Source organism: Populus alba, chromosome 13, assembly GCF_005239225.2.
Source record: "Populus alba chromosome 13, ASM523922v2, whole genome shotgun sequence".
Lineage (NCBI taxonomy): Eukaryota > Viridiplantae > Streptophyta > Magnoliopsida > Malpighiales > Salicaceae > Populus > Populus alba.
In genome coordinates, this window is record NC_133296.1 from 14,906,441 (window position 1) to 14,926,933 (window position 20,493).

The 20,493-nt window shown below is 36.3% G+C and overlaps 4 protein-coding genes across 4 annotated transcripts; 1 reads left to right on the forward strand and 3 right to left on the reverse strand.

The window, feature by feature from the left end:
- Positions 1 to 50: 50 nt before the first annotated feature.
- Positions 51 to 2,028, reverse strand: LOC118040165 (epoxide hydrolase 2-like). Its single transcript, XM_035047034.2, has 5 exons — positions 1,777 to 2,028; positions 1,484 to 1,698; positions 873 to 1,043; positions 517 to 752; positions 51 to 434 (listed from the first exon to the last, which is right to left on the reverse strand). The coding sequence occupies exons 1-5, from the start codon at positions 1,844 to 1,846 to the stop codon at positions 185 to 187; spliced, it is 942 nt and encodes a 313-aa protein (XP_034902925.1). The 5' UTR covers positions 1,847 to 2,028; the 3' UTR covers positions 51 to 184.
- Positions 2,029 to 4,288: 2,260 nt separating this feature from the next.
- LOC118040166 (epoxide hydrolase 2-like) lies at positions 4,289 to 6,506 on the reverse strand. The gene is made up of 5 exons (XM_035047035.2): positions 6,353 to 6,506; positions 6,044 to 6,258; positions 5,270 to 5,437; positions 4,908 to 5,143; positions 4,289 to 4,672 (listed from the first exon to the last, which is right to left on the reverse strand). The coding sequence occupies exons 1-5, from the start codon at positions 6,420 to 6,422 to the stop codon at positions 4,420 to 4,422; spliced, it is 942 nt and encodes a 313-aa protein (XP_034902926.1). The 5' UTR covers positions 6,423 to 6,506; the 3' UTR covers positions 4,289 to 4,419.
- Positions 6,507 to 8,048: 1,542 nt separating this feature from the next.
- LOC118040167 (probable polyol transporter 4) lies at positions 8,049 to 10,721 on the reverse strand. The gene is given in 5 exon segments (XM_035047037.1): positions 8,049 to 9,324; positions 9,326 to 9,597; positions 9,600 to 9,623; positions 9,626 to 9,838; positions 10,382 to 10,721. Coding segments are annotated over 5 exon segments (1,572 nt in total). The 5' UTR covers positions 10,596 to 10,721; the 3' UTR covers positions 8,049 to 8,475.
- A 3,581-nt stretch (positions 10,722 to 14,302) lies between these two features.
- LOC118040146 (protein STABILIZED1-like) lies at positions 14,303 to 18,887 on the forward strand. Its single transcript, XM_035047013.2, is given in 5 exon segments — positions 14,303 to 15,493; positions 15,496 to 15,560; positions 15,562 to 16,917; positions 16,919 to 17,244; positions 18,433 to 18,887. Coding segments are annotated over 5 exon segments (3,099 nt in total). The 5' UTR covers positions 14,303 to 14,400; the 3' UTR covers positions 18,692 to 18,887.
- The last annotated feature ends 1,606 nt before the right edge of the window (positions 18,888 to 20,493 follow it).

The following is a 20,493-nucleotide window of genomic DNA, read 5'->3' on the forward strand; positions in this document are numbered from 1 at the left end:
AATTGCCCATTGTAAATGAAAATAGGATAAATGGGAAATTAACCAAAATCAGGTCTTAAAAGATGAAAATATCTTATTTCAAACATAGTTCGATACATCATATCAGCTTAACACAAGTTGCGAGGCACTCTGTACCCCAGCTGGATACCATCGTAACACTTGAAATGGTCATAGAATATAATCTTCAGTTACAATGTTTGGTGAGGAAGGTAATGATCAGCTCATTCACCTGCTTTGGGAGATTCTCATGAACAAAATGGTTCCCTTCATCAAGGAACACAGTGTCCAAATCCGGTACAAAATGCTTCAGTTGCTCACTTTTTGTGTAGTCCTCCATACCTGCAAACTTTAGGAGATAGTCCTTCTGGCCATTGATCAGTAATGTTGGTGCTGTAACTTTTGGATTAGTAATTCCACAAGCTATGCCTAAAGACCTGCATCGAATTCCATGTCATCCCTCTTAGCGTAGTTTTGTTTGCATAAGAATACAGCATCCTAGACGACTTTACTGGTTACCTGTAAGGAACCTGTAATGCAAAACGAAATCCAGACTTCTCGTATAATGATGCATAAGCTGCAAGATCTTCTTCGGAGAACCACGGTGGCAGAGGAGTAGATGGGTCAACCAAGTCCATGATTTCCTGGTCATCTCTAGCTGTTGGTGGTTCAGTTCCAGAAAAGAGAATGTATACGTTTCTTACCACTGTCTTGACATCTAAGCGTCCGAAATCTGCCTCAGCTCTACCTGGTTCCTGTGTTTATTTAGAGAAAACAGGCAAGATCAACAATGAATTGTAATTATCATTATCACCAAAAACTCACTCTAGGATCTGAAAGGCAAGTATCAAATACAGGAGATAAATGAATCGTACCTGCCACCTTGTTATGTAGAAACCTGATGGCATGAGATCATTTCGGATACAATTAGGACCTGGTAGCAAGAAAGGAATACCGAGGGACACAATACCTGAAACCCTCTCAGGGTGCACAACAGCGACTAGATATGCTGTTATAGATCCAAAATCCTTCCCAATAAGAAAAACCTGGTGCCAACATCAAAGCATTACATTTATGTATATATGCACGTAAGATCAAAATTGGAAGTTTTTTTTTATGGTTTTCGACTCTTTGTTGCTGATAGAGATTCTGAGGGTTTTTTTTTCCACTTTCTGTGTGTGTGTATATATATATATATATATATATATCTGTGTGTGTCTGCAGGACTTGCCCTTTCTAATGTTGGGGGGGAGGGGGGGGGGGGTTTCTGAGTTTGAGATAATGTTTAATTTGCGCATCATCCTCAAGGAAAGTTTTATATATATATATATATATATATATATATATATATATATATATATATATCTGCTCAATTACCCCCACAAAAGATTCCCTGGGTAATAGGCCAAAAAGAGACCTATAATATACAGTTAATAGAAAAATGCCAAGTTCGCATCATTAAAAACCAGAGAAAAACTCTGATAACCTTGTTGATGCCACATGTGTCAAGAAGGGCAACAACATCATCAACAAGGTCCATGAAGTTCCCTTTCTCAGGTTCAGCTGGCTGTTCAGATAGCCCATAGCCCCTAAAATCAATAGCTATTGCTCTATAACCAGCAGCTGCAACAGCTTTCATCTGGTACCTCCATGTGTACCATATTTCAGGGAATCCATGTAAGAACAACACCACCTTAGGACCTGTTAATAAATGAACATGATCAGCCATGAAGAAATAAGTTACAATATGAGAGGAAACATTTGGTATTTGACTAATACCGGTGCCGATCTCTGCCACATGCAGTTTTAGCCCTCTTACTTCTACAAGGGTGTGCTTGATCAGCTCCATGATTGGGAGAGAGTGTCTGTATGTGTGAGAGAGGTGGGTGTTTCAATGACTTGGAATAAAAGAGATGATCATTAAATATTTGAGTGACTAATATTTGAGTGACTAGTAAACTGTTGATGGTGTCGGTCAAACCGACAAGGAGTCAAGACAAGAGCCAAAAATGGGATAAATTACCGAAAAACTTTTCTACTTGTGGGCTGGTCTGGTTCAGTTTGGCAATAAGAAAAACCAAAACAAAAGAAAACTGATATCAATCTCCCAATCATGGACCTTCCAAAGAGTCTTATATCAATCTCCTTCTTGGGCTTGTAAATCCAACCTTACGTTTAAGGAAAGACTAGCAGTGTATCGCAATAGGCGGCGGTGCTTTTATATATAGTTTTAGCCCATTTACTTCCACATGTGTGTGGCTGATATGTTCCATGTTTCACAGAAGATATGTGAGAGAGTACAGCAATTCGTTCAAATGATTAATGGCCTTGAATTATTAAGAACATTAGGCAAACATACAAGATGGGTTGACTTAAATATCACACTAAGCAGCTACTATTACCATTGTGACTCCTACCTTGAAAAACACCACATGTAGCACTTGGAAAATATATATTAGCATAAATTAATTTATAAGTGTTTTATGGGTATGAAGCAATGTATTCTAATTTTATTTACTTAATTAAACCATTCAAGCAGTATTATTATTCAATTTAATCAATACATTTCAGCACAGAATATATATAATTTATAAGCGAATCCGATCTTTCCAATGTCAAAAACTAGTTCCTAACTTTATTATGCTTATTGCTTGCCTTCAATACAAAAGATATTCCTGAAAGAGAGAGAAGATTTTATAATAGTTTGTCTCTATCTTGATGATGTGATTTATGTAAGAACAAGCAAAATTACAAAATTCAAGATTGCTATGATGAAAAATTTTGAAATGTTAGACTTGAGCTTAATAAGATATTTTCTTGGCATTTAAGTGTAGCAATCTTTAAAAAAAATCTTTATTTCACAAGAAAAATATATTACAAATATTTTAAAGAAATTCAACATGTCAGAGTATAAACATGTAATATCTCCAACACCTGTAATATCTCCAGTAGCAGTAAATGAGAAATTATTGCAGAATGATAGTACAACAAAAATTGATTCAAATTGAATCTTTGATCTACCTCACAAATTCAAGATCTAATATGCTTTATTCTATCAGCATTATCTCTAGATTTATGAAAAATCCCAACAAACTTCATCTTGTTGTAGCTAAGAATCATCAATATGTGTTGACTGATCATCCCACAGTCTAAAGCCACGTGTTCATAGCATTTTGATTTTCTGATGAGCATTATCTTATGATATCCTTTGTTATGTTTTGTTTGTAAAACTTTCTTGTAAGAGCCTACAGTCAAATTTATATATGTTTCTCATTTTATTATCCTATATATGTATATTAAACATTATCTACTCTCTGAGTTATTGAACTCACCCTCTTATTATTTATTTTTTCCAGACTTGTAGCTTAGTTAACAAGTCATTTTTATTGGACTTACAAAACCTTTTTTTTTTGTAATTAATGTTATTTCTTTAAACCTAGTTAGTGCTCCAAAAATTACTAAAAATCTATTAAGATAATTAGTTTATATTTAGAATTTAATTTTGTTATTAATGTTACATAGAACTCTAATTAAGTTATAGGAAAAAAAAGTTTGTATGTGTGTTAAGATTCGTATATATATGGAAATATAAAAAGGAATTTTTTCTATGTGCAGGTCATAAATCTTCGTGACAAAATGGTTTGGACCATAGTTTTAAGACCCGGCCCGGTCCCAGCCCCGGGTTCCGGGTTTTGACCGGGTCACCGGGTCTCGACCGGGTCGCCGGGTCAAAATTTTTTTTTTAATTTTTTTTAAAAAACTCAAAACGACGTCGTTTTAGCAAAAAAAAGTAAAAACAAAAAATAAAAGTCAACGGGTTTATGGCCGGATCTTGACCGGGTCAGCCGGGTCTGGCCGGGCCAATTCCCAAACGGGTTTTGGCCTTCACCCGGACCGGTTCCATGCCTGGGTCGTCCGGGTCCCGGGTCAACCCGCCGGGCTGGTCCGGGTTTTAAAACTATGGTTTGGACACCATGATATAAAAGCCATTTATGCTTCTATTTGAGTGGAAGTCGTATAAAGCCAAATGCAACTCATTCTGTATTGTACCTCGCATGGAACAGGATGATGCCACCTTTCTCTGTTTTGCAATGGAGTTGTTGGATTCAATTGTTTGAAAAAATTTAGTTCCCTTGCCAGATGATCAGAAAACATGCTGAAAGGGAAAAAAGGAAATAGATATTTCAGCTTTGTTCTTTAAGCTTCAGTCAGTATCCTTATCTTCAGCTTTCTTTGGATTCTTGGCTCAGTTTTTTTCCAGTTAGATTCATCACTCACTCAAATGACAAAATGGGTACCAAAAAACAATCTTATTTATGAACACAACATCGAGTCTCGGAAATTAGCACACTACTGCAAAGCCAATTTATTATTGTGAATGGATATCATTGCATCTCTTCGGATGCTCATAGATAGGCCTCTTTAGTTACTGTGTTTGTTGAGGAAGTTGATCATTAACTCGTTCACCTGCTCTGGAAGTTTCTCATGAACAAAATGGTTCCCTTCTTCTACAAAGACGGTTTCCAAATCTGGAACTCTTTGCTTCAGTATGTCACTCTTTATGTAGTCTGTAACGCCAGGGAAACTAAGAGCATAGTCCTTCTCCCCCATAACCAGCAACGTTGGTGCTACAACTTTTGGATTAGTTATTCCACAGCAATCTATGCCTAAAGTCCTGCACAGAAACTCTAACCATTAACGCTTACTGTTATTACTCTCTAGAGCTAAATGCTTTGGTTTTCAGTCCCAGGAGTGTGCAATTAGCAAGAAAAATGGAATTTTTCTTATCATTGCCTAGAATAGTTCAAGTCACGTGATGACAACGTAATTAAATAGCGAAATTTTTTATGTTTTTCCATCGTTCTAGCCATTGGAGGTTAATTTTCTTTAACAGGGAGTTGTATGGTTACCTGTATGGAACCTGCAATGGATAGCGAAATCCAGACTTCTCGTACAAGGATGCATAGACTGCAAGATCTTCTTCAGAGAACCATGGTGGTAGAGGAGTAGACGGGTCAACCATGTCCATGATCTCTTGGTCCTCTCTAGCTGTTGGTGGCTTAGTTCCAGAGAAGAGAATGTAGATGTTTTTTATCACTGTCTTAACATCAAAGCGCCCGAAATCTGCTTCAGCTCTGCCTGGCTCCTGAGAATATTTAGACATTGCAGGCATGATTGATATAGAATTGAAGTTCAATTTCTACCAACTTAAAACTCAAATAGTTTCAAGGAAATTATCAAATGTAAGACATCGATGACAATGACAATGTACCTGCCACCTTTTGCAGTAGAAACCTTCGGGCATCAGATCAATGTCATCACTGGGCCCTGGTAGCCTGAATGGAACACCTAGTGATACTAAACTGGTAACCCTCTCCGGGTAAAGAACAGCTATCATGTACGCTGGAAACGATCCCAGGTCTGTACCGACTAGAAAGGCCTGGCATCGATGCAGGTATATATTAGATTTCAGTTCATGTATGCGCAAGAACAAACTTAAAAGTTTCTTTATGGTGAACTGCAGCTAATAGAGATCATCTTTGCCGCTCCCCTACTTGGCCTTGACTAATTATCTGCAACATTTATCTCAACATCTAGAGACGTTTCACACTCAATTCACCTAGTGTTATGCATGTTTCTGAACCTTTTGTTTTTGGTAGATTGGCCAAATATTTTTGCTTGATGGCATCTAAACCAAGCATCCCTCAAAGGTTCCTGAGGAAATACACCCAACAAGACAATTCATTTACTCACCCCGACATCTCACCAGAGATTTGTCGGGCTATGATATAAGAGGGTACCAAAAATCATTAGAGCATCTGGTGGAACCATTGACCTCTATGATTTCAATTTGGCCGAACAGAACATGCCAAGTTTACCAAGATTCGTCCAATTAAGAGTTTGCAGGTAACGTCCCACAGTCTGCAGAATTGACCATATTTTATTTCAAATTTGAGGGGAAAATGAATATTTATGTGATTAATTTGGATCAAGATTCATGGCCTGAGGTGCTTAAAAAGCAATAAAGATTAAGAAATGAGATTACCTTACTGATGCCAAGAGTGTCAAGAAGGGCAATGGTATCCTCAACAAGGTCAATGAAGCCCCCTTTCTCAGGTTCAGCTGGCAGCTCTGAGAGTCCATAGCCCCTAAAATCATAGGCTATTGCTCTATATCCAGCTTTCGCAACAGCAATCATTCGATACCTCCATGTGTACCATATTTGTGGGAATCCATGCAGGAACAACACAACCTTAGGACCTGCAAACAAGACTCCACCACTAAAATTACTAACTGTGATCAATAAATGAAGAAAAGAAATCAGAGGAGAAGTTCTGGTGATGGTTTGCAATACCAGTGCCAATCTCTGCCACATGTAGTTTTAGCCCATTTACTTCCACATGTGTGTGGCTGATATGTTCCATGTTTCACAGAAGATATGTGAGAGAGTACAGCAATTCGTTCAAATGATTAATGGCCTTGAATTATTAAGAACATTAAGCAAACAAACAAGATGGGTTTACTTAAATATCACACTAAGCTTCTACTATTACCATTGTGACTCCTACCTTGAAAAACACCACGTGTAGCGCTTAGAAAATATATATTAACATAAATTATATAAGTGTTTTTATGGGTATGAAGAAATGTATTCTAATTTTATTTACTTAATTAAACCGTTCAATCAATTCAAGCAGTTATATTATCACATAATATAAATAATTTCTAAGCCTGCTAATAAAATTAAATCCGATCTTTTCAATGTTAAAAATTAGTTTCTAACCTGTTTTTTTTATATATATATATATTTATGTAGGATGTTCGGGTCAGTTTACATATACCTCAACTAATCTCTAAAAATCCTGAAATTAATGATCAGATAAATTTCCAATGACCATCAATATTAACAACCATAAAGTTGGAACCTGATATCATAAAAAAAATAAATTTTTTAATCTCCAACTCTGACCAGCTATTTAATGGTTATTTATTCCTAAATCCTAACTTTATTATGCTGGTTGCTTGCCTATCTCAACGGAATCTTTAGGATCTCAAAACTTTTTCTTTTTTTAATAAGTGTAATTATATTAAAGAAAAATTATACAAAATACTAGGATCATACTTCAAGAAATACAAAGTAACTCAAATCTAAATGACCTTAGACAATAGAAAACAAAGTAAAAGCTAAAGAAATCTGAAAGATTAAAAAAACAGACAAAGCAACCACATTGTCACGATCCCATTTTTCGATTAAGGTCCTCTTCATATTTTTATACATTTACATATGAACTTTTTCTTTTTCAGATTTTGATATAGAGGATGTACCAGAGAGTACAGCAATGACTTAAATGATTAATAGCACTGAAGTATTAGTAAGATAAGGAAATCAAACAAGATGATTTGACTTATATCGCCAGTTGATGAGTGATCAATTACCAATTATCCGAGGACTAAAATACGGTGATGGACGGACAAGATTTACTCACTTTAACCTGAATAGGATATATACCTGTAGAATCTTATCTCTCCAATGCCAAAAACTTGTTTCTAAATTATTGTTCATGTTTCTTGTCCTGGATACAAAAGGCATCCCTAAAGAATCTTTTGGATCTCAAAAAGGTTCATTATATAAAAATAACGCATGGTTTTTTCCCTCATCAATGGCCTCGAAAACTTATCACAGATGTTTTGTAGTTTTATCCATCAGGAACAATAGCACGTTATAGAGCCAGAAAAGGTTGGAAGATGCAAGCCAGCTGGCAAATATTACTGTTCATTTGGTTTTTTGTGGTTGGAATGGTGAAAAGATTAGAGAAATGCATTACAGTATGCAAGTATATCAATTTGGTTAGCTTAGGTTTATTTCCAGAACCCAGAAATGATGACAAAAGTCACATCTCAGAGCAGATCCAAAATACCTTAGACCTCATTTCCACGAGTCATGCCATGCAACCCACAAAATGCTTTTTTATTTTCTTAGGTAATTTAAGCCCACATCAAGAATACATTTGTAAACTTATGTAATTGTTGAATGCAGAACCAGGGAGAGATTTGAAGTTTTGAATCCACAAGAGTTCATTAAAATTGGTACGAGTACATTTCAGATAGTAAGTCAGCAAAGAAACCTTTTTTTCTACAATTCTCTAGGAAATACAACTTTCTCGTAGATTTCAAGCTAAACCACGCCTAGAATAATAGATGAGCACATCATAAAATCCCAGGAGTGAATTTGACTTGAACACCAAGAATGTGACTGGTAGAAATGTCAGTTTTGCTACCTTAGCCACAAATTTACAGGTAGTTCTGGTTGCAAATAACCATAGGTTGACTGTCCAAATCGTTTGAATTGGATCAAGCACAAATCCACCAGCAATCATAACCTAGTTGCTGAGTCTTGAGCACAAATCCACCTGCAATCATAGTTGTTGAGCTGCGAAAGTTGGGTGATTAGGCTCATTAAAACAACCTTTCAGTAAGTCATTGTTTCTGCACAAGATGCACGACATCTCCAAGCTCTACTTCGCTTCCTTGCCATTCATGCTCATCCTTAAATAGCAGTTCAATCTGCTCCAATGACTTCCCTTTCGTCTCTGGAACAAGTGCGTAGACAAAAAGGACTGAAATGGCTGAAATTACAGAAAAGACAAAGAATGTTCCACCAACAGAAATTGCACGGGTAACGGAGAGGAAAGACATGGCAACCAAGCCACTGCACACCCTATTCCCTACTGCACCAAGTGCAGCCGCTTGAGCACGTAGCCTTAGAGGGAAAATTTCTGATGTCAAGACCCAGCAAACAGGGCCAATTCCCACCGAAAAGAATGCAACATTTGAACAGACAAAAAGAATTGCCATTGCAATCCCAACCTGCCCTTGCCCAATAAAAGTGAGAGTAACACCAATGCTGAACAAACAAATAGTCATCCCAATTGTACTTACATAGAGCAAAGGTTTTCTCCCAAGTTTGTCAATAAGAAATATGGCAACCAATATGAAAGCGGTTTTCGAAACACCTACAGCAACGGTTGCAGCGAGAAGCTTTGACTTATCCTGAATACCAGCTCCTTGGAAGATTTCAGGGCTATAGTAAACAGTTGCATCTATTCCGGTGATCTGTTGGAAGCACTGGATTCCAAAACCAGTGATCAGCATTCGGCGAAGAGAAGGTGAAGGGCTTAACATTTCACGCCACACAGCTTTCTCTTCATACTTCTCAGCTGAACCAGTTCCAGCAGCTAGTAAGATTTCTGCAAGTCTCTCCTCCACTTCTGCCTCATTGTCAATTGTCTTTAACATGACTGTTCTTGCTTCTTCAACTCGGTTTTTTCATGACCAACCACCTTGGTGACTCTGGGATTATGAAGAGTGCAGCTCCAATGAAGAATGAGGGGAGAATTCCGACGCCAAGCATTACCCTCCAGCTTATATGTTCTGGAAGACCTGAAAATGCAAAGTTCGAGACATAACCGAGTAATATCCCGAGGTTTATGAAAATCTCTGGGAAGGAAGTAAGAGAACCTCTGGTAACACTTGGTGATATCTCAGCAATATAGATTGGGGCAATCATGACACCAAACCCTATTCCAATACCAGCCAAAATCTTCCTATTATTAACACTTCGAAGAAGGAGCAAGTGTCATTGTAGCTGCACCTGTTTGAAAGATAATGGCTGCTAAAGCCATTGTCCATTTCCTACCAATAATATCCGATGTTCTTCCACCAGCTAAACTACCAAAAAGTGAAAGAATGCTTAAACACCCAATAAGTACTTCTTCTTGTACCTCAGTTATCTTTAGATCTTCTTGAATGAATATGATTGCTCCACTCATGACACCGACATCTGCAGATTGAAAAACATAATCATAAATAATAAAGTAGTTTTCCATTATAATGATCAAAGATAAAGTGTTATAAGATTCTTAATCCAAACATAACAACCTACCACCCAACCTATTGAAATTCTAGATCACCCTTGATTCAATAATTAAAAGTATTAACCATTCTTCAATCATGAACAAAGACACTCAAAAAGCAAAATTAGCTTTGTCAGTTCCATCTGATTCATATATTTTGATTACCATTAATGCATCTTAAATTGAAAAAAAAAAAAGAAGGAAGGAAATTTAATAGATTGACTTCCACAAGACTTGAACTTTAGTTTTCTGCTAATTCACAAGCACAATGTCCACAGAAGATTTTATGAACTTTCCAAAAAATGAAACAAAACAGTATTTTCCCCCTACTAATTAAGCATGGAGGACTTGTCAAACCAAACAATCAAGAACAAATATCAGCCAAACAAAATGAACTAAGACAACAGAAACAAAAACAGCAACAACAGCACTACCATCTCAAATGGGGAAAAAAATGAGAGCTTGATTACCATAGCCAAGAAGAACAGAATTGAGGGATGCAAAAATGGCACAAGCAAGAACATATTTTCTAGTACTGCTACTCCTCTTTTCTTGATGATGATGATGTGAACCATCATCAAAATCCTCTGTAACTTCAGAATCCATTCTCCTGTACTTATTCTTGGTTCCAATAGACAAACCAACCTCTCCATTCCCATTTTCTTGGACACCAACCAATCCCATCTCTTTTTTCTTTACCTGTTCTGAGTCAAAGTAACACAAAAACTACACAGACCCAGAAGTTCTCTAACAGGAAAAGATGTCAGACTCGAGCTGAACTTAGGTTTTAGATCTGAAAATTTAAAGAGAGGAAGACATGTCCTAAGCAAGTGGGCCTTACTTTTTGCCAAGCAAGGTAAGCAGGACGCCACTTGAAGGTGTTGTAAATTATTCTTTGCATTAAATGGCGGTAAGCATCACAAGGCATTGACTTCCTACCTTAAACAAGGCTTATTGGCAATTTCAAGGGAACACTACAGGTACAAGCTTTTTTATTCCCACTATTTTTGTTCAAGTAAAGAAAATGTTTTTCTCAGTCCCATACTTTTTGTTTTCCTTTTTTGAATCCCTGAGATTGATTAAAGAATGGATAATGCAAAGGATAATTAAATTTCTTACACAAACGTTTTTACTAAATGACATGGCAAAAGCTTTTACTAAATTTATCGGCAATAGTACAAGATTTTGTCTGAACTTGGGCAGCCATAATGGCGCATGAACACTGCGTTGGAATAAACTACCAACCAATCAATGCAAGATTTGCGATGATGGAATTTCCACAGCACACCAATCGGATGGAAGATAGAGTTAGTTTCGAGTGTGAAAGCTAAAGTGTTAAACCCACTCTCTTAACCCCCCACCGACAAGAGTTGTGATAGGTTATTGGACCCTTGAGCATCACTTCACAGAGATGAATATTGATTTAAATGATTTGGTTTGTATTAAAAAAAATCAATCAAATTAAATTTATTTTCCAAAAATTTAAATGGTTTTAATTGGGTTCAATTTGGTTTTACATTTATCAAAATCATATTAGTCCAATTTAAATTAAGTCTTTAATTTGATTGCTTTTTTTATTTGATTTGATTTGATTTCTCAATGTGTGCACAAACTCTATTAATTGATTGATTTGATTTGAAAAAAATTAAAAGGTTATGCTATCAAGAATAGCACAACCTTTGAGATTTTCAAGGTTACATCTAATTAGATATGAAACTATTATATCCCGAGCATGTAAAAAGCCTAACATGTATATTTTTGGATCAGATAGACATGTCGTCTAATAAGAAGCTTGGTCACATTAAATGAGTTATTTGATGAAAATAATGAAGTCTTTTAGATTAATCATTGGATAAAACTAAAATTTCTCAAAAGATTTTACAAGCTCTATTTTATAAAAGAATTAGATAACTATAACTAATCAATGTTAGAAAAGCCTTTAAAATTATACTTAGAAGTTGTTATTTTTTGTTATTTTTTTATTTTTAGCTTAATTTAGTACTCATTTAGGCCAAACTTTTACACTAAGAAAATTTCATGTTAGCATACCCTTTTTTATTTTTAATAGTTGTTTTACTCTTAGTAATGCAGCCTTTAAAATGTTTTTCAAGATTTTTGTTGGTTGTGCTATTTCTTAGTGATGCAATCAACAAAAACGTGTTATTTCTCTGACTAATATATGAGATTTTTTTCTTATACTTACTTTTATATTATTGAGTATAATTTTTTAGTCAAATCGCTTGATCGAGTTGCATATTTTCTAAGAGATTTTTAAAACCTTGTTTTCTATAGGGTTAAAATATCACAACAATTGAAGATCAAAAAAACCTTTTGACAATACTTAAAAGTTACTATTCGAGATTTGTTATATTTTTTTATTGGATTTAAAATTATTTTTTTATTTGAATTAAAAATCTTTTATCATTTTTCTAGCTTTTATTTAGGATGTTTTTCCTTGACTTTTATTACTTTTCCTTTACTTTTGGATTTAGTTTTTGGTTTAAGTAAGTTTTTATATTTATTTAAAGAGTTGTAAACTTTCTAAATATGCATACTACTAAACAAAAAATATTCAATAATTAAGATTTTCATGTGATTTTTTTTTCAGCATAATTGTGTGTTCTTATGTTAGCCGTCTTTTTTTTGTTGCTTCCATCATCTTAGTTGGTATTAAAGTTTTGTATCAATTAATATTAGAATCCAACAATCTCAGGTTATTGTATGCTACTAAATAACTATAGTTAAAAGATCACATAACATAGTGTGTTCAGGTAAAAAGGATGAGGAGGTTCTCTTTCAGGATAGAAATGTTCAAGAGCTTATAATAAAAGACATGCAAAGACATGGTAGAATTGAAAAGGGGGTGTTCAAGAATTGGTGATAAAAGATATGCATTAAAATTGTAAAATTAACCCATCAAGTGGTAAAGGTGAGAAGCATGGGGAATTATGAAAAGAGTGATTACAAACTCATGGCTAGTTTTTGAAAACCTGTTTAAAAAAACAAAAGCAAAGGAGGCAACTTTTTGATTCATATAAGTATTGTGAAGATTTTAGTGATCTCATTTATAATGAGATAAACGTTGAATTGGTTTTCTCCACTAACTTATAATGTTTATTTTCATGATGATATCATTGATGATGTTCTTATTCATAAAATAGGGGTTGAGTATAAAGAAAACACGGAAGGAGCTCAAGAAAAGAAAATTGTTGACTTTAAACTATGCTAATCATTTTAATTACAAGATTAATGTTGTCATGTGTTCAAGGGTTATATGGATACAATAATTATTGGTGAAACAAGTTTGAGATTTAGAATTCTTTATTTTAAAAGCCAATGGAAGAGAAATAATTTATAAATTCAAGGTAAAACTCAGCTCTTAATTCATTGGTTTTATTTAAAAAAAAAATATATTTTTATCAAAATAAAAAAAAAATTTATTATTTTTTAAGAAAAAAACATTTTAATTTCTTTTAAGGATCTCACCCCATAATCTCGGTTGGATTTTATTACTATATCCAAAACTTGAAAAATTTCATTCTATAATTGAGGGCTAACGGCCCAATAATAGTTCATTGTTACATTACACCCGTGACCTGTCCTACAAAACATTAACGCAAAAAATAAAATGGCTAAGCCCAATTCTATAATACATCATAGGAAAAGATTTTATTGGGCTAGAGGTTAGTCGGTTTCAGCCAATTTAATTTATCAGGACTATTAATTAAAAAAACTTTAAAAAACCCAACTTTAGTTCCAAATCTATATACTCATTTTTAATTGAGTCCCAAATCCATAAATTTTGTCAAATTGATTACAAAGGTTTCAAAAGATTCTCAATTCAGTTTTTTCATTTTCTAATTTTCATCAATTTAAAAAAAAATGTCAATTTTTTCATCAAATATATTAAAATTAAAATTAAAATTAAAATTAAAAATATTCACAAAAGAAAGCAATTGAAAATGTAGGAACTATTATTCTCAAAACAAAAAAAATGTAGGAACTATTTGGAACCTAATTGAAATGAACTATAAGTGTGAGATGTAATTGAAAAAAAATATATACATGTGGGACTAAATTGAGTTTTTCTAAGAAAATAAACCGACTTTGTGTAAAAATAAAGAAAAGGAAATGCGAGAAAAATCTCTCCATCGTCTCCGAAACCAGACCGTCATCCATTAAAGCTATTTCTGTTACCTTCACAAAATCAAACCCTAGAAATCCTAGTAAAGGGGAAAAAATACCTCATCAAAATGGTTTTCATAAGAACCCAACAAGCACCAACAAAACCCTATACATTCACACAAACCCTACCAGCACAACCCTTCATGCCCTCAAACACCAAATTCAACTCCAAACCCTAATCCCAATCTCTCAACAAAACCTTCTTCTTCCGAAGATTTTCCAAAATCCAAACACCCTTTTGCTGTCTCAACTTGACATTACCAATAACACAACCCTAACCCTTCACATCCCTTTACTTGGGGGGATGCAAGCTCCGGTCGCACCGAAATCCCGACTGGATTTTTTAAATTCAAAGCCTCCAGCTAATTATGTTGCGGGGTTAGGGCGTGGTGCTACTGGTTTTACTACTCGTTCTGATATTGGTCCGGCACGGGCTGCACCGGATTTGCCTGATAGGAATGCCGGGGCGGCAGCTGCGGGGCCGGGGGGTGGTGCGGGCCGGGGGAAAGGGGGGAAAGGAGGGGAGGACGAGGATGAGGACGAGAATGAGGAAAAAGGGTATGATGAGAATCAGAAGTTTGATGAGTTTGAAGGGAATGATGTGGGGTTGTTTGCTTCGGCGGAGTATGATGAGGACGATAGGGAGGCAGATGCAGTGTGGGAGGAGATTGATAAGAGGATGGATTCGAGGAGGAAGGATAGAAGGGAAGCTAGGTTAAAGGAGGAAATTGAAAAGTATAGGGCTTCGAATCCGAAGATTACTGAGCAGTTTGCTGATTTGAAGAGGAAGTTAGTAACATTGTCTGCTGAAGAGTGGGAGACTATTCCAGATATTGGGGATTATTCATTGAGGAATAAGAAGAAGAGGTTTGAGAGTTTTGTGCCGGTTCCGGATACTTTGTTGGAGAAAGCTAGACAGGAGCAGGAACATGTTACTGCATTGGATCCTAAAAGTAGGGCGGCTGGCGGAGCTGAGACGCCATGGGGGCAGACGCCAGTCACAGATTTGACTGCTGTCGGAGAAGGAAGAGGGACTGTTTTGTCATTGAAGTTGGATAGGTTGTCAGATTCGGTTTCTGGGTTGACTGTTGTTGATCCTAAAGGGTATTTGACTGATTTGAAGAGTATGAAGATTACTAGTGATGCAGAGATTTCGGATATTAAGAAGGCTAGGTTGTTGTTGAAGAGTGTTACACAGACGAATCCAAAACATCCCCCTGGTTGGATTGCTGCGGCAAGGTTAGAAGAGGTGGCAGGGAAGATTCAGGCGGCTAGGCTGTTGATACAAAAAGGGTGCGAGGAATGTCCTACGAATGAGGATGTCTGGTTGGAGGCTTGCAGGTTGTCGAATCCTGATGAAGCGAAGGGGGTTATTGCTAAGGGAGTTAAGAGGATTCCCATTCCGTCAAGTTGTGGATGCAGGCTGCGAAATTGGAGAATGATGATTTTACTAAGCGGAAGGTTTTTGTTGAAGGGTTTAGAGCATATCCCGGATTCTGTGAGGCTGTGGAAAGCAGCGGTGGAGTTGTGTAATGAGGAGGATGCTAGGACTTTACTTGGTAGGGCAGTGGAATGCTGTCCTTTGCATGTTGAGTTGTGGTTAGCATTTGCAAGGTTGGAGACGTATGAAAATGCGAGGAAGGTGTTGAATAGGGCGAGAGAAAAGTTGCCCAAGGAGCCAGCTATATGGATTACTGCTGCCAAGTTGGAGGAGGCAAATGGGAATACACCAATGGTTGGGAAGCTTATTGAGAGAGGTATTAGGGCTTTGCAGAGAGAAGGGGTGGTGATTGATAGGGAGGAATGGATGAAGGAGGCTGAGGCAGCGGAGAGGGCTGGTTCTGTGGCAACTTGTCAAGCGATTATTAAGAACACAATTGGAATTGGAGTCGAAGAAGAGGATAGAAAGCGAACATGGGTGGCGGATGCAGAGGAGTGTAAGAAGAGAGGGTCTATTGAGACTGCTAGAGCAATTTATGCGCATGCATTGACGGTGTTTTTGACCAAGAAGAGTATTTGGCTTAAGGCAGCACAGCTTGAGAAGAGTCATGGCACAAGAGAATCCCTCGATGCATTGCTACGGAAGGCAGTTACTTACAGGCCACAGGCTGAAGTTCTATGGCTTATGGGCGCTAAAGAGAAGTGGCTTGCCGGAGATGTACCTTCTGCCCGAGCCATTCTTCAAGAAGCTTATGCTGCAATACCGAACTCTGAGGAGATTTGGCTTGCAGCATTTAAGCTTGAATTTGAGAATCATGAGCCAGAAAGAGCTAGAATGTTGCTAGCTAAGGCAAGAGAAAGAGGTGGTACAGAAAGAGTCTGGATGAAGTCTGCAATTGTAGAAAGAGAATTAGGCAATATCGAGGAGGAGAGGAAACTGCTGGATGAAGGGTTGCAGCGTTTCCCTTCATTCTTCAAACTGTGGTTGATGCTTGGGCAGCTCGAGGAACGTCTTGGTAATTTGGATAAAGCCAAGGAAATTTATGAGGCGGGTTTGAAGTCCTGCCCAAGTCATGTGCCTCTTTGGCTTTCTCTTGCTAACCTCGAGGAGAAAACAAATGGGCTCAGTAAAGCTCGAGCAGTGCTTACCATGGCAAGGAAGAAGAATCCTAAGAACCCTGAACTTTGGCTTGCTGCAATCCGTGCTGAATCAAGGCATGGGAATAATAAGGAAGCTGACAACTTGATGGCAAAAGCATTGCAGGAATGTCCCACCAGTGGCATCCTTTGGGCAGCATCTATTGAGATGGCTCCTCGTGCTCAACATAAAAGCAAGAGCGCGGATGCAATTAAGAAATGTAGTCCTCATGATCCACATGTTTACAACTGCTGTGGCCAAGTTGTTCTGGCGGGAAAGGAAGGTTGACAAAGCTAGGAGTTGGCTGAACAGGGCAGTTACCCTTGCCCCAGATATTGGAGATTTCTGGGCGTATTACTACAAATTTGAACTTCAACATGGGACTGACGAAGACCAGAAGGATGTCTTGAAGAGGTGCATTGCTGCAGAACCAAAGCATGGTGAAAAATGGCAAACGATTTCAAAGGCTGTGGAGAACTCTCACCAGCCTACTGAAGCCATCTTGAAGAAAGTGGTGGTTGTTCTTGGAAGGAAGAGAGTGCTTCCGAAAATAATGACCATTAGTTCCTTGTAAGCCCGTACCTTGAAATTATTTGTGTTTTTTGTTGTTTGGTAGACGATGAGCATTTAGCCTTTTCAGGTGTCGTTGTAGTGTTTTAGTCACCTCTTCCTTTACATGTCTTTTATTAAACGCGTGTGAAGAACAAGCAGATGTTTAAGTGCCCATTTGACTTGCTGAAGCATCGTGACAGAACTTTTACCAAGTATTATTTTAATGTTTTATTATGTCACGTTCCTGTCCTCGATGCTTCTTTGGCCTATCTCACTTTCGCAATTCTCAGTTAATTAATTGATGTTTTGATTTCACTTTCAAGGAATATAGGAAAGGAATGGAGTTTCTTTTAAATCTGTTTGTTACTCAAATTGCTAGCCCTCTGCTCTTAATTTACAGGACCTGTGAATTTCCTACCAAAATACTGAAAACATTCACTTTAAAGAACATCCAAGCTGCTAATCTCAGCATTTTCCTCAACTTTTAGCCCTAAATTTTAGATGTTAAAATTCCATCATTTGAAGTTTCTGCTTACTGTATGATGATTGGATGTTAATGAAATCTAATTTGAGCATATGTTGCTGGACGCTCATGATTGGATAAAGTGGCTCTGTAATTCTCTTGTGCTAACAAATTTGAATTCTTTCCTCTGTTTCAGATGCAATATTTGTATTTTTTTGTTTATGTTTTTTGTCCTCCGATAATCATTTGAAGGCATTTCATGTTTAGTAATATTATTATTTTAAATGGTTAGACTAGCATGTATACAAAATTATGCCTGAAGTTGCAACAAGTTCAGGAATCACACGAGTCCTGGATCTGGCATTAGAGGGATAGGAAGTAGTAGGATGCTGATTTTTCTAAAGTGAACGAGTTCAGTTGAGTGTCGAAGGTTGAAGATGGAAAAACTTTGGAATGGTATGTTGTCAGTGGATATTGCAGTCTGTCCATTATGTGATTATCTTGAATCTTTATACCCAAACCTTTTCTCCATTTGATGGAATTAATGTTTCAGCTTTTGAGTGCTGAATGCCATTGCCCAAAAAATCTCTATATTATCCGTGGTCTGCCTGTACTGCTGCTATTTTGTAATTACGAGTTGCTAGTGCTCAGATGGATCTTCCCGTCATCTTTTTTTTTTTTTTTTTTTAATAACTCATTAATAGTTCTGTGCTAATTTGTCGAAATTTTGGCTTCTGCTGCAGATGGCATGTATTCAGTCCAGATATCTCTCATTGGTTCTTGATCATCTGCTGGAACTATTTTCTTATACTGGCACCTTCAAGACTTCCGCATGCTGTTTGTTTCATAAACTATTATCCTCTTGTTATGTGTTGTTTGGTTGCCCTTTTGACCATCAGGCCTCAAGGGATGTGTACGCTGCTGCTGTGGCGAATTGCTCAATGTGACTGGATCTGCTCTTGCTGCGTGGATGTAATGGTGATTGTCTTTTCTGTATTTTAGCCATGGTGGCTTAATTTTTCTTTTTGGCTGCTGCTGGCCTCTTTTTGAGATGAATTTTGTTCCCGGCTGCTGATACGTGATGTTTCCGGGCTGTTGGCTGCAGCTTCTGCACTGTTCCTTTTCCCTTCATGGCTCAATAATTAATACAATAAAAGAGCTTTTGAGAGTCGAAACCTGACACAATTCTTTGATTTCATTTCTTTCCTGTGGTGCTCTGTGGTGACAAATTTGCAGTTATCTCGATACTGAAATGCTTTTATTTGGTCAGCTTGTATATGGGATAGCTGAATGGGCATTAACAAGACACTATGCCTCAAGGATCCAATATTTATTGTGATTTAAGCTATTCTTCTGGCTTTTCTTCTTTCCATCTGCAGTATTTATAGCCTCTTGTTACTGGTTCAGAACTCCAAATTATGAATCTACATGCAACAATGTTGATTTTAACCATTCCTTCCCAGAAACAAAGCACCCCAACCTATATTTTGCAGGATCCAAGAACGATGTACAGGCAGTTTGATAGACGAAGTTTTGAGGTCCAGGCCTGAGCTAGCCAGGGCTCAACCATGGACTAGCAAGGGGATGGTTCTTTCTGCTCACTTTTCCCATCTTAAGCCCTAGCCGATTTCTAGAAAAAGTAGGTCTCTCCTCACATTCATGTGGAAGGGATGAAGTATGCTCAAGAGGTATTTTCTTTCTTGCATATGCAGAAATTAATCAACAATGTATGGTGAATAAGGCCGCCTCCTCATGAAACCAATCCATTGACCTCGCATTAAGAGAGCCGAGTAATGCTTAGACCACAAGATTGATGCCTGTCTAACAGCAAAAGGGCAGTGTCCACTAAAGGAGAAAGGAAAAGAACAGAGAATTTCATTAAACGGGAACTTGAGATACCTTGAACAAGGCTAATTGTAAGAGCAAAAAAAAAAAAAAAAAAAAAAAAAATATATATATATATATATATATATAATAACAAAGGAAGAGAGAGAGAATAATTAACAAATTTCATTCTTAATATTGTTTGGTCAAGTTATTCATTTATAATTTTTTTATATCTATCTATTTATTTTAAATAAACCGGTAAAAATAATTAATATAATACCTCCAGTAATTCACTTAGCTTATAAAATCTATCAGTTAAAACTTGAAGCCAATGCCACGACCTTATGATAGCAACAAGATGCTGCGGTGAAAAAAAAAAGGTTATCCTTATTATTCAATACGTTTAACCTCCGATATAGATTGTTCAAAATTGACAAAAACTTAAATATACATAGTTTTTCACATTAGTATGTGAGAAGAAACATTATTCATTAATGGTTATTTAACATTGTTTTGATTTGTTATTAGTCTTCATGATTTTTTTTTTATCTAAATATTAAAATCTTGAGATATCAAGAAAAATATCAGTTAATACTCGAGTCTACAAACTAAAATTTAAATTCATTAATTTAAAAGAATTAAAGTTTAGGAAGACTAAATTTGAGACTTCGACAAATATACAATCCTTTTTTTCTAATATCAAGCACTTATTTGAAGTGCCACATTGAGCTCTATCCAATGAACCAACATGTGTCGATAGATGATGAGCAACTAGGTGAAGGTAATATTTTTTTTTTCTTTTCCCCTATTTTCTCTCTCCATTACTTGAGAATTGTGTTGGCCCAATCAAAATTTAAAGGTATTCTATTATTTTGTATTTTTATTAATTTTAGTTTTTATTTTTTTTATTTTTTTTTATTTTCTTTAGGTTTTTTTTTTTAAATTAATTATTTTTTAATTTTATCCTTTAAATATTA

Coding starts and splice junctions, on each gene's coding strand:
- LOC118040166 (XM_035047035.2), bottom strand. CDS start 6,422: ATGGAACATATCAGCCACACACATGTGGAAGTAAATGGGCTAAAACTA. Junction 6,259..6,352: donor TGTGGCAGAGATTGGCACTG/GTATTGCAAACC, acceptor TCTTGTTTGCAG/GTCCTAAGGTTGTGTTGTTC. Junction 4,673..4,907: donor CCATTGCAGGTTCCATACAG/GTAACCATACAA, acceptor GTTTCTGTGCAG/GACTTTAGGCATAGATTGCT.
- LOC118040165 (XM_035047034.2), bottom strand. CDS start 1,846: ATGGAGCTGATCAAGCACACCCTTGTAGAAGTAAGAGGGCTAAAACTG. Junction 1,699..1,776: donor TGTGGCAGAGATCGGCACCG/GTATTAGTCAAA, acceptor ATTTATTAACAG/GTCCTAAGGTGGTGTTGTTC. Junction 1,044..1,483: donor ACACATGTGGCATCAACAAG/GTTATCAGAGTT, acceptor TGTTGGCACCAG/GTTTTTCTTATTGGGAAGGA.